This window comes from Portunus trituberculatus, chromosome 28 (assembly GCF_017591435.1).
Source record: "Portunus trituberculatus isolate SZX2019 chromosome 28, ASM1759143v1, whole genome shotgun sequence".
Classification (NCBI taxonomy): Eukaryota; Metazoa; Arthropoda; class Malacostraca; order Decapoda; family Portunidae; genus Portunus; species Portunus trituberculatus.
The window spans coordinates 6,981,056-7,003,555 of record NC_059282.1 but is presented as its reverse complement, the minus strand read 5'-3'; the positions used below and the strand labels follow the sequence as shown (position 1 = coordinate 7,003,555).

The following is a 22,500-nucleotide window of genomic DNA, read 5'->3' as shown; positions in this document are numbered from 1 at the left end:
CACACCCCTGGATCTCTTCGTCACCCACTCTGGCAACCCACGCCACATTCTCTCTCTCTCTCTCTCTCTCTCTCTCTCTCTCTCTCTGCCCACAGGTCCCTTTCCTCTTGTTTTTCTCCTCCTGTCAGTGCCCCCACGAGAGAGAGAGAGAGAGAGAGAGAGAGAGAGAGAGAGAGAGAGAGAGAGAGAGAGAGAGATTCTAAATTATAGATATACTGTTGCACACACACACACACACACACACACACACACACACACACACGCATACATATATAAATAAATTAACTGAACAAAGGAATGAACACACACCAAAAAATCTAATAACATTACAAACTTGATGGCTTAATCTTGGGTGGAGCAGAAAAATAATAATTGGAAAAGGAGGAAAAGAGGAGGAGGAAGAGGAGGAGGAGAAGGAAGAGGAGGAAGGGAGTATAAAAATCAAGATAATAAATAAGAATGAAGGTGAAAATGAGAGAGAGAGAGAGAGAGAGAGAGAGAGAGAGAGAGAGAGAGAGACGACTAACTCTCATGCGTAGACGATCACACTTGCCAATGCTTGAGTCACACTGGGCACTGTATAGGAAGTTGGCGGCCCTCACTTCTGTATCTTTAATATTTTTCTCACCCCTGTAAAACTTTCCTTCACTCACCCCCCCTTATATGACACCCCGGGGGACAAACATGTGGGAGGAGTTAGGGGAGTGCAGGGTTAGGGTGATTTGACAGACGTTTAGGGTGAATGGGTGTATGGCTTACGTAAAGTGGGTGGGTGGATGGTGGATGGGTGTTGGCAATGGTGGTGGTGGTGGTGGTGGTGGTGGTGGTGGTGGTGAAAATGACGTGTGGAGGTTGACTATTATAATTGTAGGAAATTAACTGGTAGGAAATTTGCGAAGAGAGAGAGAGAGAGAGAGAGAGAGAGAGAGAGAGAGAGAGAGATAATTGTTGCCATCTCTCTCTCTCTCTCTCTTAGCTTGACGCAAATCCATCTAGATTATTCATTTCTCTAACATAACTGAGCAATTTATTCTATTCAACCACAAACTCTATCTTCAAATACATTCTTCTCTCCGTCTCACTTTACCCGCTCTCTTTTCCTTCCCCAAGACAAAACTGCAATTTTCCCTTCGCTTTTTCTCTTTTTTGCCTTTGAAATTACACGTCCTTCTTACTTATCCTCTTACCTGTCCGAGCAAAGGTGTAATTTTCTCTCCTTTTTGTAGCTGTTGGGAATTCAAAAGAGTCTCCCCCCACTTGTTCTCCAGTTCACCAGTACTTTTTTTCCCACATTTCTTTCACGGCGAGCTTTCTTTCTTTCGTGCCTTCAGTGTTTTTCTATTCTGGGCTCAATTCAAGGTTCCCTAATGCCAAGGAGATGCTTCCTCTTATACTCTCCAAGAATGTGACACTCGCACCGTGTTTGTTTGTTACTGCTTGAAGTTAGCATTAATATTTTTCATAATTGTTCGATGTTAGTACGACACTTTACTCTTTATGCCTTCCCTGAATAATTTTCCGTCGATACTTTAATCTATTTCCACACGTTCGTATATTTATTACTTGCTTTTCGTTTAATTCATGTTATCTCTTCACTAATTGGATTTCTGGGGAGTTAAAAGTGAGGAATGTCATTGTACGAGTGAGGCAAATAATCTACTTGTTAATCTTTAGTGTGACGCAGAGACAAGGCAATTACTGAGCCAATGATATGGACTTTTTACACAATACAGAAGCGTCATGCGAGGGACGCAACGGGAATAGAAAGACAGGGACTGATTTTGCTCTTCAAATTAAAAAGATGAAAAGATCCAGTGTACATGATTTGTTTATATATTTCTCGTCCTTGTGCAGTGTTGATTTACCATTTTAACTTTATCTATCTGTCTATCTACTATGTATATATCCATTTCCTCTTTAATTTTTTTTAAATGACTGACTTTATATTTCCAAAGTCAGTGAGTTTCCATAATTTTAGGATCAAACAACACAGAGCTATATTTCAACTTCCATAATTTCAATATCAAACGAAATCGCAAATTCCGCAAATAAGCAGGTAGGTGACAGGTAGTTATGCTGGCGGTCATTAAGGTATACAGGTAACCCTCGTAATTACAAGAACCGTGGTATCAGGTAACGAACTCCACCCTCGTTCCCCTCACCTCCCCTCCTCGACCATCATCTATCCTCTCTCCCATGCTAACCTCCCACTCTCCCCCTCTCTCCTTATCCCTTTCCCCACACGCTATTCATCAAAGCATACATGAACGCATAAAAATACAAACATTAATCGCGAAAAAATATATATTATTTGTACTGTTTTCTATAATTTTTACCCCTTCTGCACAAAAAACCATGAGTTAAAATGTGCAATTAATTTTCCTTTTTATTTCCATCTGTAGCAACTGAGACTTGTGTTTGTTGTGACGAACGTTCGCAGTGATTCCGGAGATACGAAGGAAGAGTGACGTGACACTGTTATCTGCACTTCAAGGCTATCCCGAGCCGCAGGTAAGTTCGTGGAAGGTCTGCAATCAAAAGTCAAAGGATGAAGGGCAGGAATGAAATAGTGAAGGATATACTCGGAAATACATCTTTTATCAATTACTTCTCGTTCCTTTATCCTTTGAAGCTGTCCTCTGTCTATCATATTTTGCTTCTTTACGACTGACACATGAATACGGTTTAAATTTGCAGGATACATAACAATGTGAGAAAAGGAGAGTATTGCTACAAACACGTACAGAAAAACGCACGTGGAATGGTATGAACACAGACAGATAGACAGACAGACACTCATACACACACACACACACACACACACACACACACACACACACACACACACACACACACACACACACACACATACATAAACCTACACACTGCAAGGTTCACAATGCTGCCTTGCCAAAGTGGAGTGGTACGAACACACAGACGGATAGACAGACAGACACCCACACATACACACACACTCATGAACCTACACACTACAAGGTTCACAATGCTGCCTTGCCAAATACCGTAGCGTTGGAATGTTAAAGGAGTGTTTACGGAAAGAACACTCGTGAGGCGATCTTTCACATTTCAGTCAAAACATTTATTCCCTCGCCTACGAATACAGAGGCGATACTCGGAAAAGAAGCAGCAGTTCACAGCAGGAAAAAACGGAAGAAAAAGTGTGTTTCATCCCCACGCGCTTTAAAGAGACGCTCTGTATCTCTTTGTCACATCTAAACTGAACAGCTCTCTATGTACACCTCTGATCATTAGTCGAGAAGCATATCACACTGATTTCCACTGTTTTCTTTCTGCCTTTTCCCTCAACTCAGTTCCTCTAACCTGCTATCAATCAATTAGCAGGTTTTGCCACTAAATTCTCAACACACTAGGGGATTCAAGACTAAAAGGAAACATACATCACTAGCTTCTCTTACTTTTCTTTCTTTGCTTGACCAAAGTCCACTAACCCCTTAGGAATCAATTACCAATTCTCGTTAATAAATTCTCAACACATCAAAGGGTTTAAGACTGGAAAAACATAACGCACAGGCAGAAGTAAATGTCAAAGGTTATTCAACTTTTCCCCTTACGATTGTAGCTTTCCTACTCCTTCAGGCAGCACACATCATCACCCAGGCAGGCAATCACCACCAGAGAGCGTGACTCACCACTTAGAAAGGAAGGGACGGGAGGAAAAGAGAGCGAAGTTGTTGCGTAAACACTTCGTCACTCGTTTTCTTTGATAGCTGACGTCGAGATAGAGGCAAAAGGGTAGGAGGGCGCGGGAAAGGAGGAGGAGGAAAGGAGGTGGAGGCGTTGGGTGGTGTGATGAGGGAGGGTAGGGAGGGTAGGGAGGGTAGGGCACAGGTGTGAAATCTTGGGGTAGTGGGAGGGGAGGCAAGGAGCGAAGGTGCGTGGCAGGCGAAAGGTGAAAAGGTGGATGAATTGTTGGGAGATGGATGTGGGTGAGAGATACTGGTGATAGGAAGAGCAAGAGTGAGAGGCGGTGTAGGGAAGCGGAGGAAGGAAAACGAGGAGGGAAACTGGAGGTAGGAAGATAGATAACGGGCATGGAGGAGGAGAAGGAGGAGGAAGAGGAAGAGGAAGACAAGAAGCTATTAGTTATCAAAGAGACACCGGCTTTCCATTGACACGAATATTTTATTTGCATTTTTTTGCCCTCTCTCTCTCTCTCTCTCTCTCTCTCTCTCTCTCTCTCTCTCTCTCTCTCTCTCTCTCTCTCTCTCTCTCTCTCTCTCTGTCTCTCGCCGGAAAAATAACATTATCTTCTTTATTTTCTCTATCAATCTTCCTGTCCGCCCTGATTGTCTAGAACCAATACCACACTATCGGGGAACATAACTGCGCCCATGATCAAATTAATGGGTCCAAACACACACACACACACACACACACACACACACACACACACACACACACACACACACACACACAGACACACACACACACAGACAAGGATAGATAGACAAGTAGAGAGACAGGTAGACAGAAAGACAGAAATAAGAAATAACCAGCCATTTTCCAGGATCGAGAAGTTTGAGGAGCAGAAGATAAACAAAGTGACATGGGCCGTCTCCAGAGAGGGACCAGTTCATCTTTAGCTCGGGACTGACGTAACAGAGAGAGAGAGAGAGAGAGAGAGAGAGAGAGAGAGAGAGAGAGAGAGAGAGAGAGAGAGAGGGAGAGCACAGAAGGGGTGAAGAAATACCTCCATGACGCTGAGAGAATGATTGAAAGGGAGAGAGTATTTCCCTCCACGTCACATCCGCTGTTCCCTTTCCCTCATGTCTCTCTCTCCTCTCCCTCTCCTCTCTCTCTCCTCCATCCCCTCAACCCGACACCGCATCAGTCATTGAAAAAATAGAAAAAAATAGGGTGAAAAGATAAAAAGAAGGGCGACCGTCTTGTCTATCTGGCAAAACCTTCCAAACATTTTTGTCCGCCATCTTTTTACGGAGGCCTCTTTTTCATCTAACAGGGGAGGGGGAGAGAAAGGGAGGGAGGGAGGAAAGGAGGGAGGGAGGAAAGGAGGGAGGGAAGGAGAGAATGAGGGAGGAAAAGAGGGAGGAGGGAGGAAAAGTTGAGAGAAGAAGGGAAAGAAAAAATGAAAGCAATAGTAGATGAGGGAGAGAGAGAGAGAGAGAGAGAGAGAGAGAGAGAGAGAGAGAGAGAGAGAGAGAGAGAGAGAGAGAGAGAGAGAGAGTAGAATGATTTCTATAACAAAGAAAGACATTCGTGACCAGCCTACGAGAGAGAGAGAGAGAGAGAGAGAGAGAGAGAGAGAGAGAGAGAGAGAGAGAGAGAGAGAGAGAGAGAGAGAGAGAAAACACCGTGAACACATAATACAGCGACATATAACAGACATTTATAAATATTACTTGTGTTATTTAATGAAAAAATAGATTTATTAGTATTCAAGTCTCCGTGACAGGCAGCGAGAGGGAGAGGAAGACTGAGAGGAGAGAGAGGAGACAAGGAAAGAGACTCGGAGGAAGGAGGAAAACAGAGGAAGGAAGGAGAGAGAGAGAGGGAGAGAGTGAGAAGACAGGTAAGAGAGAGAGAGAGAGAGAGAGAGAGAGAGAGAGAGAGAGAGAGAGAGAGAGAGAGAGAGAGAGAGAGAGAGAGAGAGAGAGGGAGAGGAGAGGGAGAGGAGAAGGAGAAAGTGAGAAAGTGAGTGAGGGGTGAGAAAGGCTATCAGTATTACATCTCATGAAGGAAGGAGCAGAGAGAGAGAGAGAGAGAGAGAGAGAGAGAGAGAGAGAGAAGGTTGGAGTGCTTGCCAGACCCCGAAAATAGAGAACTATCACACTCAATAATGCTCTCTCTCTCTCTCTCTCTCTCTCTCTCTCTCTCTCTCTCCCTCCTTTATTCATTTCCTCCACGGGCAGGCCAGCAGGCCAAGTTACGTGTCGGGGAAGACTCGCTATATTTACGTGGCGGGGCAGGGAATGTACGGGAGGGGACAGTGGGGAAGAGTAGGCCTGGGGGAATCCCTGGCGGGACTCATGATGGTGGGGGGTGAAGGGAAGAGAATGAGGGAAGGGGATGACGGGATGGGGATGAGGGGAAAAGGCAATACAATGACTGTGTGTGTGTGTGTGTGTGTGTGTGTGTGTTACAACATATGTTCTTGTCAAAATTGCACGTGAATACATGAATACTTAAATGCTCCATGTAACACACACACACACACACACACACACACACACACACACACACACACACACACACACACACACAGAGGCAGGTCCATTTAGAACTCTGATTTCGTACCGACGTCACCGTGTGTGTGTGTGTGTGTGTGTGTGTGTGTGTGTGTGTGTGTGTGTGTGTGTGTGCAATGTGGATGATGTGTCACTTTCTAACCTACACAGGAGTCCTAAATTTAAACTTAAGTGAAAAGTGGGACAGACAACACGGCAGCCACCAGCACTACTAGTACTACTGCTAACACTACCACCACCACCACCACTACTAATATTACTACAATGCGATCATTACTACTTACATTACTACTACTACAATTATAGCTATATTTTTTCATTATTATTATTGTATCTGTGTGTGTGAGAGAGAGAGAGAGAGAGAGAGAGAGAGAGAGAGAGAGAGAGAGAGAGAGAGAGAGACTTCCGCATGTCTTCTATCTCCTCCGACCCCCCTCTCCTTCATCACTGTCAAATGCATTAAGAAATTAAATAATAACAATAACCACGGAAGCAATAAAATAATAATAATAATAATAATAATAATAATAATAATAATAATAATAATAATAATAATCCAGCGTCATTCTCGAAGCGGCTGACGACTGGATGAAAAAAAGAATGACAAGACAACCAATTATCCGAGGAAATAAAAGGCTGATGTCCATTAAGGAAACGACTTCAAAATAAAACAAGAAAAAGGAAAAAAAATGTGGAAATGATAACTACGTGCCAGCTGACTGTACTTATGAGGAGGAGGAGGAGGAGGAGGAGGAGGAGTTAGATAATCACCTCACAACCTTGACTAATCACTGCTGAGTAAGGTCGTTTGATAAGTAACTGGTCACACACACACACACACACACACACACACACTGATGGTCTGCTCCCTTTTCTCTTCTCCTCCGGCGTCATTATCGAAGTGTAAAGTTTAATCATTCTCACGAAGAGCGTTTTCAAGTTCCTTTTTTAGTTCATGTCTCACCCACTCACTCCTCTCCTTCTCCCTCTGGCTCTCTCTCTATCTCTTTCTCTCTCTCCTCTTGATCTCCCGTCCATCTCCCCGCTTTGTCCTTATTTGCTCTTGTCCTATCTTTGTTTTTGGTTTGTTTTTTCGTTCCTCGCTCTTCGTTTTCCTTCCTCATTTACGTTTTCATGAACTGTCATTCACGTTTTCTTCATTCCCTTCCCCGCTTTCCTAATTATCAACCTGTCAGTTTCTTTATTTCTACCTTGCTTCATTTCGTCCCGCTGCTCCTCCACCGTGCCCTTGTCCTTATCTTCCTCCTCCTGCTTGTACTGCTCCTCATCACTGTCCTTGCTCTCTTCCTCCTCCTCTTCTTCTTCCTCTTCCTGCTTCTCTTACTGTACGACACAATTACTGTTTTATTACTAGCGCTATTACGAGTGAGATGACGAACCTCTGTGTCTGCTTATCAAAGGAGCTCTCGCAATATTATCTCTATGTTCTCCTCTTCGCCCTCTTCCTCTTCTTCTCATGTGTAATATTCCACTTATCATCATCCATTTTGATTAAATACTTCTAGATGGATAAGTACTTTTTTTTTCTTTTCTCTCTTTCTCTCCTCTTTATATCCTCCTTCTCTATGTTCTCATCTTCCTTTTTACGCTCTTTCCATATCTCCATTTTTTCTTCTTTCTCCATTTCCAGCTTTCCAGTTTTCTATTTCTTTCTTCCTTGCCTCACTTTCCCGCGTCTTGCTCCTCACGCAGGGTAATTGCTGTTATTATTACGGCTTCCATTACAAGGCAGTGTTTGTGTTCTGGGGCGCTAACAGGCGGCGAACGAGGCGAGGAGTGGCTTGCTGCTCCGCTTTTGTCCCGGGGAAAGTAAGCTTTGTCTCCCCTGCCTGGCAATTATACGGGGATGTCTTTCTCTGAGTGGAGGAGCGTGTTATGGGTAGCCGTGGTGGTGGTGGTGGTGGTGGTGGTGGTGGTTCATATTTGCAACTGCAGCAGACAATGTAATTCTAGTAGGGCTCTTTACGTGGCTGGGGAAGTTGTGGATAGTAATATTTGTAGTGGTGGTAATAGTTGCTGTGGTAGTAGTTGTAGATGGTGTTGTTATTCATAATTGTGACAGAAAATGTAACTTTAGTGAACCGTAAACTGCAATGGGTAAATAGAGTAGTAGTAGTAGTAGTAGTAGTAGTAGTAGTAGTAGTAGTAGTAGTAGTAGTAGTAGTAGTAGTAGTAGCAGTAGTATTAGTATTAGTAGTAAAAGTGAAGGAAGCAGACAAAGTATGTGTGTATAAAGTTAATTGAAGCACTACAGACGTCTGCTTCTTGTAACATTAAACGAATAGAAGCACTGGGATTATTATTATCATTATTATTGTTATTATTATCATTATTACTATTACCATCACCACCACCACCACTGCTACTGCTACTAACACGTCCCCTTGCCTTTCACTGCTTCGGTTTCTATCAGCTTCAATAAACGTCACGGAATCTGCATTGAAGTGAGTACAAATATAAGGAATACAGGTATATTTTTACCCTTTTTTTAATGTGAAGGTAGATACGAGGAAAAATAATTGTGTTGGTGTTGTTCACGCAAGACCTTCCTCGTAAACATTCATCTCCGTCAACACATTCCGCCGCACGAAAAGGGAGATAAAAAAAAAAAAAAGGAAAACTAAATACATAAAAAACCGCCATGAAAAAAAAAGAGAAAAGCCGGGAAATATTTATATATGAAAAATTAAAACTAAAAGTGCATCGTTCTGGAAGTGAGTCAACAATACGCGAAAAAAAAACAGCTATGATTTAAAACAACAACTTTCAGCATTATATTAAAAGAGAGAGAGAGAGAGAGAGAGAGAGAGAGAGAGAGAGAGAGAGAGAGAGAGAGAGAGGAAGAAAAAATATACGATAAAAATTATACAGAAAACGGAGACGCGAAACACTTCATGACAGACTGAGATATTTCTGTCAGTGGCGGGAACATCAGTCTGGAAACACTTAAACTTTTCAGCAGGAGAGAGACACCGCGCGACCTCAAGCAAAGGCGCCGCTATCCCGGGGAGCGAGGTGGCTTCAGGCACAAAGCAGCGAGGAAACACGGCCTGAGTCACTGCGGATGTAAAATAATTGTCTTGTGTCGCCTCCTGATGAGTCTCTTAAGCGCCATTCCTCCCTCCCTCCCTCCCTTCCCCCACTCTCTGTCCATGAAAGTCAGGTGAGGTGCGGTCACATTGAGCGCTCTCCTCCTCCTACCCTCCTGCCGTGTGAACTTCTCCCCTCCTCCCCCTCTTCCTCGTCACCATCCGCCTGGCGCGTTTTCTGGCTCTGTTTGACACGCGGCCGTAACGAAGGACACTTTCCGGGGAATTAAGAAGGCGATGTACCGACGCTACACCACTTAAGCCTCCCTCCTTCTTGGCCATCCCTTCACTACCACTCCCACCTGTCCCGCCAACCCTTCTAACCCCCGCCACACCCCCTCCTGCAGCCACTGCCGCACGCCCTGGTCCCGAGGTCAGCCAGATCATGGTGTTAGAGATTCAGGGTAAAGAAAACCTGCAGCCGCCAAGGGTGACGGGCGGTACTGGCACGGTCAAGGTGTACAGTACTTACCGCAGCGCAGCGCCGCCACTGCCCCCCTCACCCCCACACCTCCACGGGACACTTACACCAAAACACAGCCACGTAATCACTGTCGGCCACCAGATCCTCCAGTTGTTTGGCATTAACATCCTCGATCACGTCAGCCTTGGGGCCAGCGGCGTGGGCGTGGGCGGCGAGCACCGCCAGGCCGCCCACGACCAGCCACGTCCATGCCGAGAGTCGCGTCATGGTGAGCAATGAGTGTGAGCACTACGCGAAGACGACCCCACACGTCAGCCTCAAGGCTGAGTCCCTCTCGAGTGGGAGAGGACGAGCAGAGTGCCGGGTCGACAAGAGGGGCCGGAGACGGTCCTACTGGCACCAGACGCCTCTGGGGTCTAAAATAGCCCCCGGGTGGTGCCCGAGCGGTGCCCCGCGCGCGCCTCGCTGCCACACTTTCCACCTGGTTCGTTGTCGTCACAACTTTAAGACTCGCTGCACGGGGACGCCGCGCCGCGCCTCACGAAAACATCTGAAGCAACCAACCCTCCTCTCCCTCTCCCTCTCCCTCCCTTCCTCCTTGCTCTCTCTCCTCTCCCCTTCTACTGCTACCTATTCACACCTCTTCTTCCTTCCCCTGCCACCGACACCCATCTCCGCGTGTACCTTCCTTCCTTCCTGCCTTCATGTCTTCATTCCTGCCTTCCTTCCTGCCATTCCCATCTCTCTCCTCACCTTTCCTTTTTCCTTTCCTTTGCTACTCTTCCCTTCCCCTCAACTCTGGCCTTTCCATCCCGCCGCGGCCAAACACAACCCTCGCCATCAATACCGTATCGGAGGGGAAAATAATTAACAAAAGCCATTGTTGTGTCAAGGGTGAAGGGAGGCGGCGGTGGAGGAGAGGGGAGGAGAGGTAAGAGGAGGGGGAAACTACGATGGAAAAAAAACGGGAAAGAAAAGAAGAGGAAAGGAAAACAAAAAGGCAGGAAGGGAAAGAAAAAGGAAAAGAAAGACATGAGAGAAGGGGTTGAAACAGGTAATACGGGAAAGGATAAACACCAGAGAGGGAAAGAAAAGAGAAAGGAAGGGAAAACAAGGAAATACAAGGAAAACAAAGAACAGGTGAGAGAAGGATAATTAGGATGAGAGAATAGAAAGAAAAAAATAATGTTAGACAAGAAAAAAAAAAACTGAAGGGGAGGTAAGGGAAGGGGAAGAAAAAAGAAGGAAAAGAAGGAAAGGGGGATGGAAGAGAAGGGAAGGCAAGGGAAGGGCCAGCAACACCCTTAGTGACCCACCACTTAAAACAGGTGGCACCAAAATATCTCGCGGACAGTGCCATCCCCCTCCCTTCCACCTCCCCCAATGCTCTCCCCGCCATAGATCTTCAGCTTCTCCTATTATAGAAAAAAAAAATAGAGGGGGAAAAATGGGGGAGAGAGAGAGAGAGAGAGAGAGAGAGAGAGAGAGAGAGAGAGAGAGAGAGAGAGAGAGAGAGAGAGAGAGAGAGAGAGAGAGAGATAAAGATGCTGAAGGGAGGAAGAGAGGGAGGTAGACAGGTAGGGTGCGCGTGTAGGTAGGTAGGGAGGGAGATAAGGGAGGGGGGAGGGAGGTAGGAGTAACAAGGTCGTAACACTGACATCATGTTCCCGACGTAACGAACAGCAGCAAATGAGCCGCGGGCAGAGCAGGCAGCGGCGGCGGCGGCGGCGGAGGGATGAAAAAAAGAATAGACGAGAGAAGCAAAAGGTAAAAATAGCTTGGTCGGTTTGTGGCATGCCTGTCCTGTCTGTCTGTCTGTCTGTCTGTCTGCCTATCTGTCTAGCTCGCTGGCTGGTTAGCTGTCTGGATGTCTGGCTGGTTTGGCTGTCAGTCTAGTCTTGTCAGTCTATCCCACTTCTCTCTCTCTCTCTCTCTCTCTCTCTCTCTCTCTCTCTCTCTCTCTCTCTCTCTCTCTCTCTCTCTCCTTCAAAGGGCACGAGTGAGGCTGCACTTGTCCTTCATTTCAAGCTCGATTACTCCGCGATTTACGGTGAACCAAGTGGTGGTGGTGGGGAGGGGGTAAAGGGGGAGGCGCTGCGGGGGATCTACGTGGCACCAGTGGCAGGTGTGGGGCGGCTGGCACGGAGAGGTGGCATGGGCGCAACGGTGGAGCGGGGTAGAGGAGGGGTAGAGAAGGGAGAGTGCCAGAGGGAGAAGCTAGATGGCGGTTGCGTTGATGTGTAACACTCACTGAACTTCACACACACACACACACACACACACACACACACACACACACACACACACACACACACACACACACACACACACACACACACACACACACACACACACACATACACACACTCAAAGGTGCGATAAAACTGCAAGAGTGATACCCAGTGGTTCTCGTAACTCTTCTCCCTCTCCCAGCTTGCCTCTTGACCGCCCCCAGCCTTCCCATAGCCAGACATGGGCATCCCACAGGGGCAGCACACAGCTATCCGTCCCTCGTGGTCTCTCCTTGTGGTTCCTCCTGCACTAAATGGCTATGGAGGAAGGAGAGCTAAAACGATATGAGATGTAAACAAGAAATAAGAGAAGGGAATGAGAAGAAAATATGAAAACGTATATTGTGAATTTTGAAAAGAAAAGAAAAGAAAAATCGACATATGATGTAAGTAGGAAAATATGAAAGACGAGCACAAAGAAGAATTTACGGAAGTTAACCCTTTCGTTGCTCAAGTTTAATAATAGAATATACAACCATTTTTCACCTGTCAACCTCGTTCATTTCAATAGTAAACCATAGACACATAGATGGAGAACATGTCTTAACTCATCGTGTTTCCACTTTTTTAAATCATTGATTCCTTGAAGCCGCATATGAAAAATGAAACCTCCAGATTGAAAATTCATGGGGTGAAGGAGGCCGGAATAATATGCAACACAAGCCGTCCCTCGCGGTGCAGCGGGAACTAAACAAAAGAAACATTTTTAAGCACGTTAAGCTCGGAGATCAGAAAGCAATCATCGGTAACACTGGAAACGAAAGTATACCTGAGAGAAGGTCACGAGAGAAGGTTACGCAACGCCACTCACTCACCAGGAACAGACACCATCAAGTTTACAGGTGAGGTATCGCCTTCACTGTCACTACTCACCTATAAGACAGGATAGGATAAAACAGAACAAGATTTCCTCCCCACACACTTAATCCATAAAAGAGAAAACAGATTATCACTAAGTTTACAAGGTGAGGTATCCCCTTCATTGTTACTACTCAGCTATAAGACCGGCCAAGATAGAACAGAACAAGACTTCCTCCCCACACATCTAATCCCCCAAAAAAAAGTGAAACCAGATTATCACTAAGTTTACGGAGTGAGTCATCTCCATTGCTACTACTAAGCTATAAGAGTGGGTAAAATAGAACAGAACAAGGCTTCCTCCCCCACCTACATACCAAGAAAAGACACCAGCAGACTAATGGTCTTAGTATTTCATTATAACCCCTAGATAGCTACAATAGAAAGTGGAATACAATAGAGTGAGGCTTTCCCAGCTCCAGTGTTTTTTTTTTTCATCTCGAGCAGTGTACCTAAACAGGTGACAGGGAACACCGTGTACCTTAAAGGAAACAGCGACATAAATTTTAAAGTAGAATCAAATTAGAGGGATACACTAGACTGGAGGAAAAAAAAAAAAAGGGTAAAAGATCGTCAGGGTGACCAAAGAGGAGAGGATCGTGAGAGAATTAAAGGGAAAAGAACTGAGAGGGAGGAAAAAAAAAAGGAAGAAATTTAAAGAAAAAGGAGAAAAGGGTAAAGTAGTCCGAAGAGTAAAAAAAAAACGGAAAAACAAACGGAAAAGAAATAAAACAAAAAAGCGAAAAGATAAAAGGAGAAATAATTAGAAAAGCAGAAAGAAAAATCAATAAAATGGAAAAAAGGAAAAGATTTGAGAAAGAAAAAGGGAAGAAGAACACAATAGAGGAAAAAAAGGAAAAAGATAAAACATGAAGCAAAAAGGGAAAGAGGAAAGTGAAGGAATAGAAAAAGGAAAAGGAGCGAGAGAGAGAAAGAGGAAAATGGGACAATGGTTGCTAGGGAGAGAGAGAGAGAGAGAGAGAGAGAGAGAGAGAGAGAGAGAGAGAGGGCGGAGGTTGAGGGGATCAGAGAGTAAGTGGGAATCAGAACTGAAGTCTTGGATCACGCAATAATCGTTCCCTAGTGAGAGAGAGAGAGAGAGAGAGAGAGAGAGAGAGAGAGAGAGAGAGAGAGAGAGAGAGAGAGAGAGAGAGAGAGAGAGAGAGAATAGCTAGAAGTGCAGTTACGTATATAAAAAAAAAATCACACATTACCTTCATGAAATTCTTAGGAGGGTTTTCTGTGATGGTCCTTCGCGTTGCACCACCACCAGTTCCCTATCTTCTCTATTGACTCCACCACTGCGAGAACCATCACCATGAAGGCCAGGGCGGCGCGGGGTAAGAGAGTATCCTGGGTTACCTGAAGGAAAGCTGAAGGAATAAGATTGTCTGCTGGAGTTCGTTTGGGTACTGTTAGCGTGTGTTTTGAAGTGCTTTGGGTTTTCATAAGAGTTAGTTTTAAAGATGAATATTTGTGTTTTGGGGACCTTCTTCCTATTAATGGTATAACATTGGTTTTGTAGCATTTAATTTCAAAGGTAAAATAAATAGTATTGTTTTCATGAGCTTTTTCACATAATATGATATAGAATTCTTAATTTTCCTCTTAAACTCTCATCATAAACATGGAAAATCCAAGTGAATGCCCCAATAACGGCTACTGGCTCTCTTAAATGTAATACAAATAAGAGGAATGCGTTAAAGAATTTCCACCCTAAGTTCTTCATCATCTCCTTCATCACACTCATCAACACCACTTTTTGATATAAGACAGGCTCTGGCCAAGTGGATAAAATTGGAAAAGAAAGGCTCACTGAGATGACTATCCTGTCAGAAGGCAGGCCAAAAGTCCAAAATTACATTGTGAAGTGTCTTGAAACATTCACGCTTCTTGTGCTCCGGCATTAATTTGTCAACAAGCTACTTCTCCAGGACCTCAATAACAGAGTAAGTCCAAGATGTTATTAATACTCATGTGAGGCACTGGGATGCTTTACTAGTAGACTGTTAACTTCCCCTCTGCTCGTCGTTATCACTAAGTATGCGAATAAAATATAACAGTATCTTACACCTGGCTGGGATGTGGTCAGGTAATAATGATAATAATGATGATGATGATGATAATAATAATAATAATAATAATAATAATAATAATAATAATAATAATAATAATAAAATAACAACAATAATAACTTTCTGTTCATTTGTACTCTTGTGCTTTGTATAATTCACGTTATTGGCGGAGGAAAATTTGTAATTACCAGAATACCCTTGTGTTTTGCATATTAAATTTTACATTATAGAATTGCGCAATAGAATTTGTTACATCAGTTTTGTAATTTGCATAGAACACTTAATTCAATAATAAATAACAGGAACATTTTTACGCTAGACTAATTTCAACGTGGCAGAGTTTGTACCTTTGACCGCTAATGACACTGTGACGCCTGGTACTGCTGGCGAATCCCCCTTGACATTACAGAACAACAAACAATAACACAACCACACCTCTCCACTGCCACTGCCTCTCCTGAAAGACGATAAAATGGTAGAAAAAGAATGCTTGATTGAAGTAATGAGGGAACAAGAAGTAAAGAATTCAAACCTTTCCAATACTCACTCACTCCTTTTTCTGTCATTGATCTTTTGGAAATACCCTCAAAATTCGCAGTATCGCATCATATTGACCCTGAAGAGAAGCCGTAACACTCAGACTTCAAGCTGCAACACTCCATCTTCAAGCAGGAACAGCTGGGATGAAGTATGAGAGTCGCTGATAGAGGCTCGTATTCTCAAACACTTTTGCGCTTCACCTGCACTATTTCGAAAAGGCTTTATTTAAATTTACGCGAATTTCTTAAGGTGTTTTTACGGTTCTAGAGGCAGAGTGACAAGCTTTCTGTATTACCAACTGGAGAAACACTCTTGAAAACACCGCTAATCATCTTTGTATCCTTGGAAAATAGTCGTGGTGACAGAGCAAACCGTTTCAGAATACGGATCAGAGAATTGTAGCTGTCCAGATGAGCCTCGAACTGCGCCACCTGCACTCCAGTGGCTGAATCTCGGCCAGGCAGCAGAAGAGGAGCTTGGTCACATAATGCTTTCCTATACTTCGAGCAGCTGATCGATGGATGTCTAGTTATTGAGAGACCATGTAATTCTGAGGTTAAAGTGTGGCACCTTATTTTCTGTTGTGTAAGAGAGAGAGAGAGAGAGAGAGAGAGAGAGAGAGAGAGAGAGAGAGAGAGAGAGAGAGAGAGAGAGGTTGGAAGATGCTCGTATCCTTCTATCTGTTCCCATCTCCTGGCCAACCGCGCTCGGGGGAAGAAGGAAGGAAGCAGGAAGGAAAAAGCTAACCTCTGTGAGACTGACTCTTACTTTGCTATCACATGCTGCCTCAGAAGACGAAGAAAAAAAAAAAAAAAAAAAAACTAAAAAAATATATGCTGAATTAAATATTACTGACACAATAGTTTTAAAATAATAACTTCTTCAAATAAATGGCGAAAATAAGAGAAAATTACAAGTATAGGTTTAGAAAAAAAGTAAAACAACAACTATTAAATCATATAGTGAGAACTGGAAGAAAAATAGAAAATGTAGGCAGCGAAACTGGAAAAGAAAATGGAGATGCCACACTTAATGGGAAACGAAAGTAAAAAGCAAAATTATGCAAATGAGAAACTGGAAATAAGAGCTGCATGAATATAGCAAATCACATGACCAAGTAATTTACAATGAGACAAAGCAGGATTCCACAAACATGGAGGTAATAACACTCCACTAAGAAAAACACGCATGGAAAAAAAATATAATAAACTGAATGAAAATATTTTTATAAGGCAGAGAGAGACAGAAGAAAAAGGAACAAGGTAAAAATGAGACGCTTTTGTAATGCAGCAAACAAGTGGTAACAGTTCCTGCTAATGACAAGCCACAGTGAAAGAGTGTTGACAGCAGCAGGTACAATTTAATCACCATAATCTCTCCTCAGAAAAGCCAAGCGATAATCGGATGAAAAAAAAATAGAAAAAAAAATAAATAAAATGAAATAAAACAAACAAGTGAAACAAGTTAAAAAAAGGAAAAGATATTAAAACAATCAAATGAAAAACGCGTCTGCACATCACAATCCTCGTTAACCTTTTCAGTACCAGGACACGTTTTTCATGTTCATTCTGTAACTCTTCGGTAATTTTATACAGCTTCAGAAACTTATGTGGGGATTAAAATAGTGAAGACTCTGGCCATTAATCTTCTGACCTCCATAGACTCTTTGTAATGTCAATAAAATCGTCTAATCACACCCAAAACTCATGGTAAAAACTGCGTCCCGGTACTGAAGGGGTTAACAAGTGGTACAGGCATGTCTAGAGATTCAGTTTGGCTTTGTATTCCTTTGTAAGTAAAACCTTTTGTACTCACTTCCATTATCCCTTGTGTACCCACCTTCCTTATCCTTTGCGTCTAAGTTATTTGATCTACTAATAACCACAGTATAAGATTACATAGCAAACAAATAAAAAAAACCCAGAGAACTTAAAATTAAAAGTCCAACGCAATATAAAAAATCTCATAACTTTGCCTGTTTAGGAGTGGCGACAAGATGAGGCTCAGGTGAGGGAAAGCTGGCGTACAAGTAAATCATGCACAGGTATCAGTAAGGTGAGGGTATAGATCTGTGGTGTTGAGGCAGGTGAAGGTTGAGACAGGTGAGTGATAGGTGTTGTTTGAGTTGTACTGGGAAGACAGGTGAGGGAAAGGTGTTACACGAGGCAATTAGGTGGATAATGAAGAATAGGTCTCATGTTGGCGGTTCAGACGTTGAGACAGGTGAAGCTTAAGACAGGTGAATGAAAGGTGAACAGGAGAAAATAAGGAAATAAGGGAAGCTACACGAAGCCACTAAGCTTACACGTGGCAGTCCCTGTGATTCTTGTTTAAGTGTTATGAGTTTTGAGCCCTCCAGGTAGATAATGAAGCAGAGGTAATAAGGAAGGGAAGGTTATTTTAAGCCTGTTGTCATTTCTTAGAGGGAAAAAAAATCATTAGTGTGATAAACGCAAGCTAATAAGACATGTTCAACGAAACAACTAAACATTTTGGGAAAGGAGGGAGACAGAGAAAAAAAAAAAAAACAGAAAATGAATACGAGGGAGCAACGTAACATTATAGAAAACGAAAATCAGGAAACCAATACAATTCGGGGACACAACTATATTATGAAAAAAAAAGAAAGATGGAGACAACCACGGCAATACTTCCTACTCGCCCCTCGTGAAAAAAAAATAATAATAGAACAGAAGTAAAGGAAAATAAACACAAACACACAATGTAAAGCAGCACTCGGAATGAGGTTGGAGAAAAACGAGAGAATTCTAAAATTACTTTATTAATACAGAACAGAATATCGTATGGTACAGCCTAAGAGGGAGAGGGGTGATGGGTGGCGGGGAGGGTGGAGGGGACAGTGGAGAGAGGTGCTGGAAAGGAGGGGAACCACACTCCATCCTCCTCCACTTCACCACAACTACAAAAAAACGATAGAGTGAAGTAGTTGCTTCAGTTTCCCCTTTCCACCCTGAAACCTTAACAAATATCAACGTTATTCATATGCATATATATTCAGAGCTTCGTTTTTTTTTTATTATTTTATTATCATTCCTGCCTGTTCACTCTTTTATATATAACATCGAGCCTCTACTGCTTGTCTCCTGGTAAAGTACAGTGTGATGTGTGTGGTGTCATGTTGTGGTCGTGTCCTCATTTTTACCTGGTCACAATCACTATTAATGAGTTCCATCACATGTCATGCTATATAGTCACCATCACCACCACCATATACTTGTCGTTATAGCCCATATACTCCTCACCACCACACGTCACTGTAACCACACACCTGCCTGCTTCATACACTCATCACCACACACACACACACACACACACACACACAATGAATATGAGATCGATCACAACGACAAAAAAAAGAAAAGTTATATAGATGCAAAAACTTGACTATATCATGGAATTCTTCATCTCCTTATGTCACTCTTACGGCTTCGCTTCTCGTTTTTCGATGCTTCAGTGTTCCGCTAACTCGAAAACAAGGGAAAAAGAAAGAAAAATAGTAAAACGTATATTCGTAACAGAAGGTAAAAAGTTGCTTCACAAATCCACTCCCTCATAATGCCATTAGCTTTTGTTCCCGCTGAATATTCTCCGAAGTTCGCTACATAAATTCCTGGAACTGAAGGGAAAAGAACGAGATGGAAGGAGAGACAGAGAAGAGTAGGAGGAGAGGGAAAAGAATGACGGAGAAGGGAAATATGGGAAAGCAAAAGAAAGAGAAAAGTGAAGAAAGGGGTGGATAATAGAGACGAAAGATAATGGATGGCAGAGAAAGAGAAAATGGAAGGATGGCTAATATAATGACTAAGATCATGGAGAAGGAAAATATGGGATAGCGAAAGAATGATAAAAGTGAAGGAAGGGATGAATAACAGAGACAATGGATAATGCATAACAGTGGAAGAGAAAATGGAAGCATGACTAAGGTAATGCAAGCTGTTAAAAAGAAAAGAAAAAAATATGGAAACCACCAGAAAAAAATGTAGATTTATATTATGAGTAATTTGTAGTGAATCTTAATAAATATGGAAATGTACGAAATTAGATCAAAAATATTAAGAAACGTAGAGCTGGAGGTATGAACAGACGTCATAATGTAGCGTGAATTATGAGACGAGTATTTCCTTCATCAACGTTACTCAGATATAGATAAGAGTGAGGAATTTATGGAATATATATTTAACGTAGTAGAAAAAAAAAAGTGCGTTTCCTGGTGTGTGTGTGTGTGTGTGTGTGTGTGTGTGTGTGTGTGTGTGTGTGTGTGTGTGTGTGTGTGTGTGTGTGTGTGTGTGTGTGTGTGTGTGTGTGTGTGTGTCGCAACCATCACCGTGAGCCTTGTTTTTGTTATTATTATTTATTCCTGTATCTATCATCATTACTTTTATTTTATGTATTTTTTTTTATTATTTCGTGGGGGTCGAATTGGAAATGTGATATGTTGCTTGCAGGATTGAACCCAAACGCCCACCCACGCCCATGCCGGCCACAATATAGCACGCCCACACCACGGCATGCTCCCGTAACTCACCACCATGAACAGCACAATAAACACACACACACACACACACACACACACACACACACACTCAGCACAGGAGAATAGATCAATGTGTGTGTGTGTGTGTGTGTGTGTGTGTGTGTGTGTGTGTGTGTGTGTGTGTGTGTGTGTGTGACCTCTATTTCTATGTATTCTCTTTGTCTGTCTATGTATGCTCTCTCTCTCTCTCTCTCTCTCTCTCTCTCTCTCTCTCTCTCTCTCTCTCTCTCTCTCTCATTAGGCAGAACATACTGCCTGATAGGGTCTGATAATTGAGAGAGAGAGAGAGAGAGAGAGAGAGAGAGAGAGAGAGAGAGAGAGAGAGAGAGAGAGAGAGAGAGAGAGAGAGAGAGAGAGAGAGAGAGAGAGAGAGACTGATATGAAGCTGCACTTACCCTCCCTCAAACATCTACAGTGACTTTAATACAATAAAATACAGTGACTCATTGCGCGTAAATAGGACAATAGTAGTAGTAGTAGTAGTAGTAGTAGTAGTAGTAGTAGTAGTAGTAGTAATATTTTTTTTCATACTAGGAAATGTCTTTCTAAATATATGATGTATTATGGAGAGAGAGAGAGAGAGAGAGAGAGAGAGAGAGAGAGAGAGAGAGAGAGAGAGAGAGAGAGAGAGAGAGAGAGAGAGAGAGAGAGAGAGAGAGGAGTATCAGCCAATCAGTCAGCGATGTATTACTTGTGCTCATTATACTTTCACAAGCCCAAAGGCGGGAAAAAAAAACAATTCTTTTGGTCCAGTGCAGTAATTTTCAGAGGTGAAAAAAAGGTTGTGGGTACGAATGCAGTGACCTGTGTATCACCTGTGTATTATTTGTGTATCACCTGTGCGTGTGTGTGTTCATTGGTGTACTGGTGGGATACGTGTTAATACATACATGGATGAGTGATACATACAATAATATTCTTTCATTTATATTTTTTTTCATGTGTGTGTGTGTGTGTGTGTGTGTGTGTGTGTGTGTGTGTGTGTGTGTGTGTGTGTGCAGTCCGTTCGTGTTTCCGCGTACGCGTCTCAATATGGTATGTGTATTTATGTATTTCTTTGTCTATTTGATATGCGAGGGTTCAGGATTACGTAATGCATCGTTCAACATGTGCGATAATAACTCGGCTTCACCTCCCGGTACAGCTAACATTATATATATATATATATATTTTTTGTATTTGTATATATACTCTTAAATATGAAAACCCCTATAGATACATACACTTCTAGGCGCTACAAAACGACATTACAATTTAAACATTAAATACAAATGAAAACACGCAATCTACATTTTGCCTAATTGCTCTACTAACGACTAACAAGTGACACGTTGCAAGTTTCCCCCTCGGCAGATTGGCAACAGTGGAAATGAAGCTTAAACTTGCAAAACACACCGGTCTCGCCTCAGTTTCTCTCCAGGGAACACCAAACATTAATTACTTTTACAACCGACACGAAACTCCTACGCTGGATAGACTTGGTGAAAACGTTGTATTTTTTTCCCACCCGCAGCTTCATGTATTATTACTGTTATACTTTTCATCTGTTACTTTCTTGATGGTGGTTTATGTATTTCACTTTCAGCGTGTCTTTACATCCTTCTGTCTCTTTCTCTTATTTCAGTTTCATGTTTCCTTGTCTTATGTAACTTCCAGCAGGTATTTTCTTTGTTTTACTGACAGAATAAGTTTTTTTTTTTTTTTTATTCGTATTCCACTTCAAGTACATATCTTCTTTCTGGTATTTAATTTCCACCACAAAGTTTCGTTGATGTATTATTACTATTATTCTTTTTTTTTTATTTGTTAATTTCTTGACTTTCAGGAGTCTTTGTGTCTTTCTGTCTCTTTCTCTTGTTTCAGTTTCATGTTTTTTATCCTATGTAATTTCCAGCTCGTGTTTTCATTATTTTACTGCTTGAATAAGTTTTTTTTTTTTTTTTTTTTTTTATCCGTATTTCACTTCAAGTACATATCTTCTTTCTGGTGTTCCATTTCCATCCAGCACAGAGTTTTGTTGTGGCATCTACGTTGTTCTTTCTCTGGATTAATTTTCAAACATCATTATTTTCAGTCGCATTTTCTTTTAACGAATTCCACTTAATTTTTTGCTTTTTTGATGTGTTTTATTTCCAGCATATAATGTCTTTGTCACAATTTATCTACAAGACGCATCCGCCCACACTTGTTTCGTCTCCAACAAAACATTTCTCTCACACATTTCACTCCCAACAAGAATTTTTCCCCTCACAATGCACTTCCACCAAACTTTTCTTCCTGGTTTTCATTTCCTATCAAGCCACTCATTTCTCCTCACTAGTCCGTCTCCGGTGACTCATAAACATCATAACAATTCCCACTCGTCAAGATTCACTGAGTTCAGATGCCATAAATTTTAC

The 22,500-nt window shown here is 42.5% G+C and overlaps 1 protein-coding gene across 20 annotated transcripts in view; it reads right to left on the bottom strand.

Moving 5' to 3' along the window:
• Window positions 1-10,209, bottom strand: part of LOC123510033 — a 58,829-nt gene extending 48,620 nt beyond the window's left edge. For 12 of the 20 annotated variants that reach the window (XM_045264747.1, XM_045264750.1, XM_045264749.1 and 9 more), the window contains exon 1: window positions 9,887-10,208. In XM_045264747.1, coding sequence (XP_045120682.1) covers window positions 9,887-10,049 — 163 coding nt within the window. In that variant the 5' untranslated portion in view covers window positions 10,050-10,208. Of the gene's footprint in view, window positions 1-9,886 lie in introns of all 20 variants that reach the window. The other 8 variants (XM_045264766.1, XM_045264765.1, XM_045264764.1 and 5 more) reach the window with 3 other exon arrangements.
• Window positions 10,210-22,500: the final 12,291 nt, after the last annotated feature.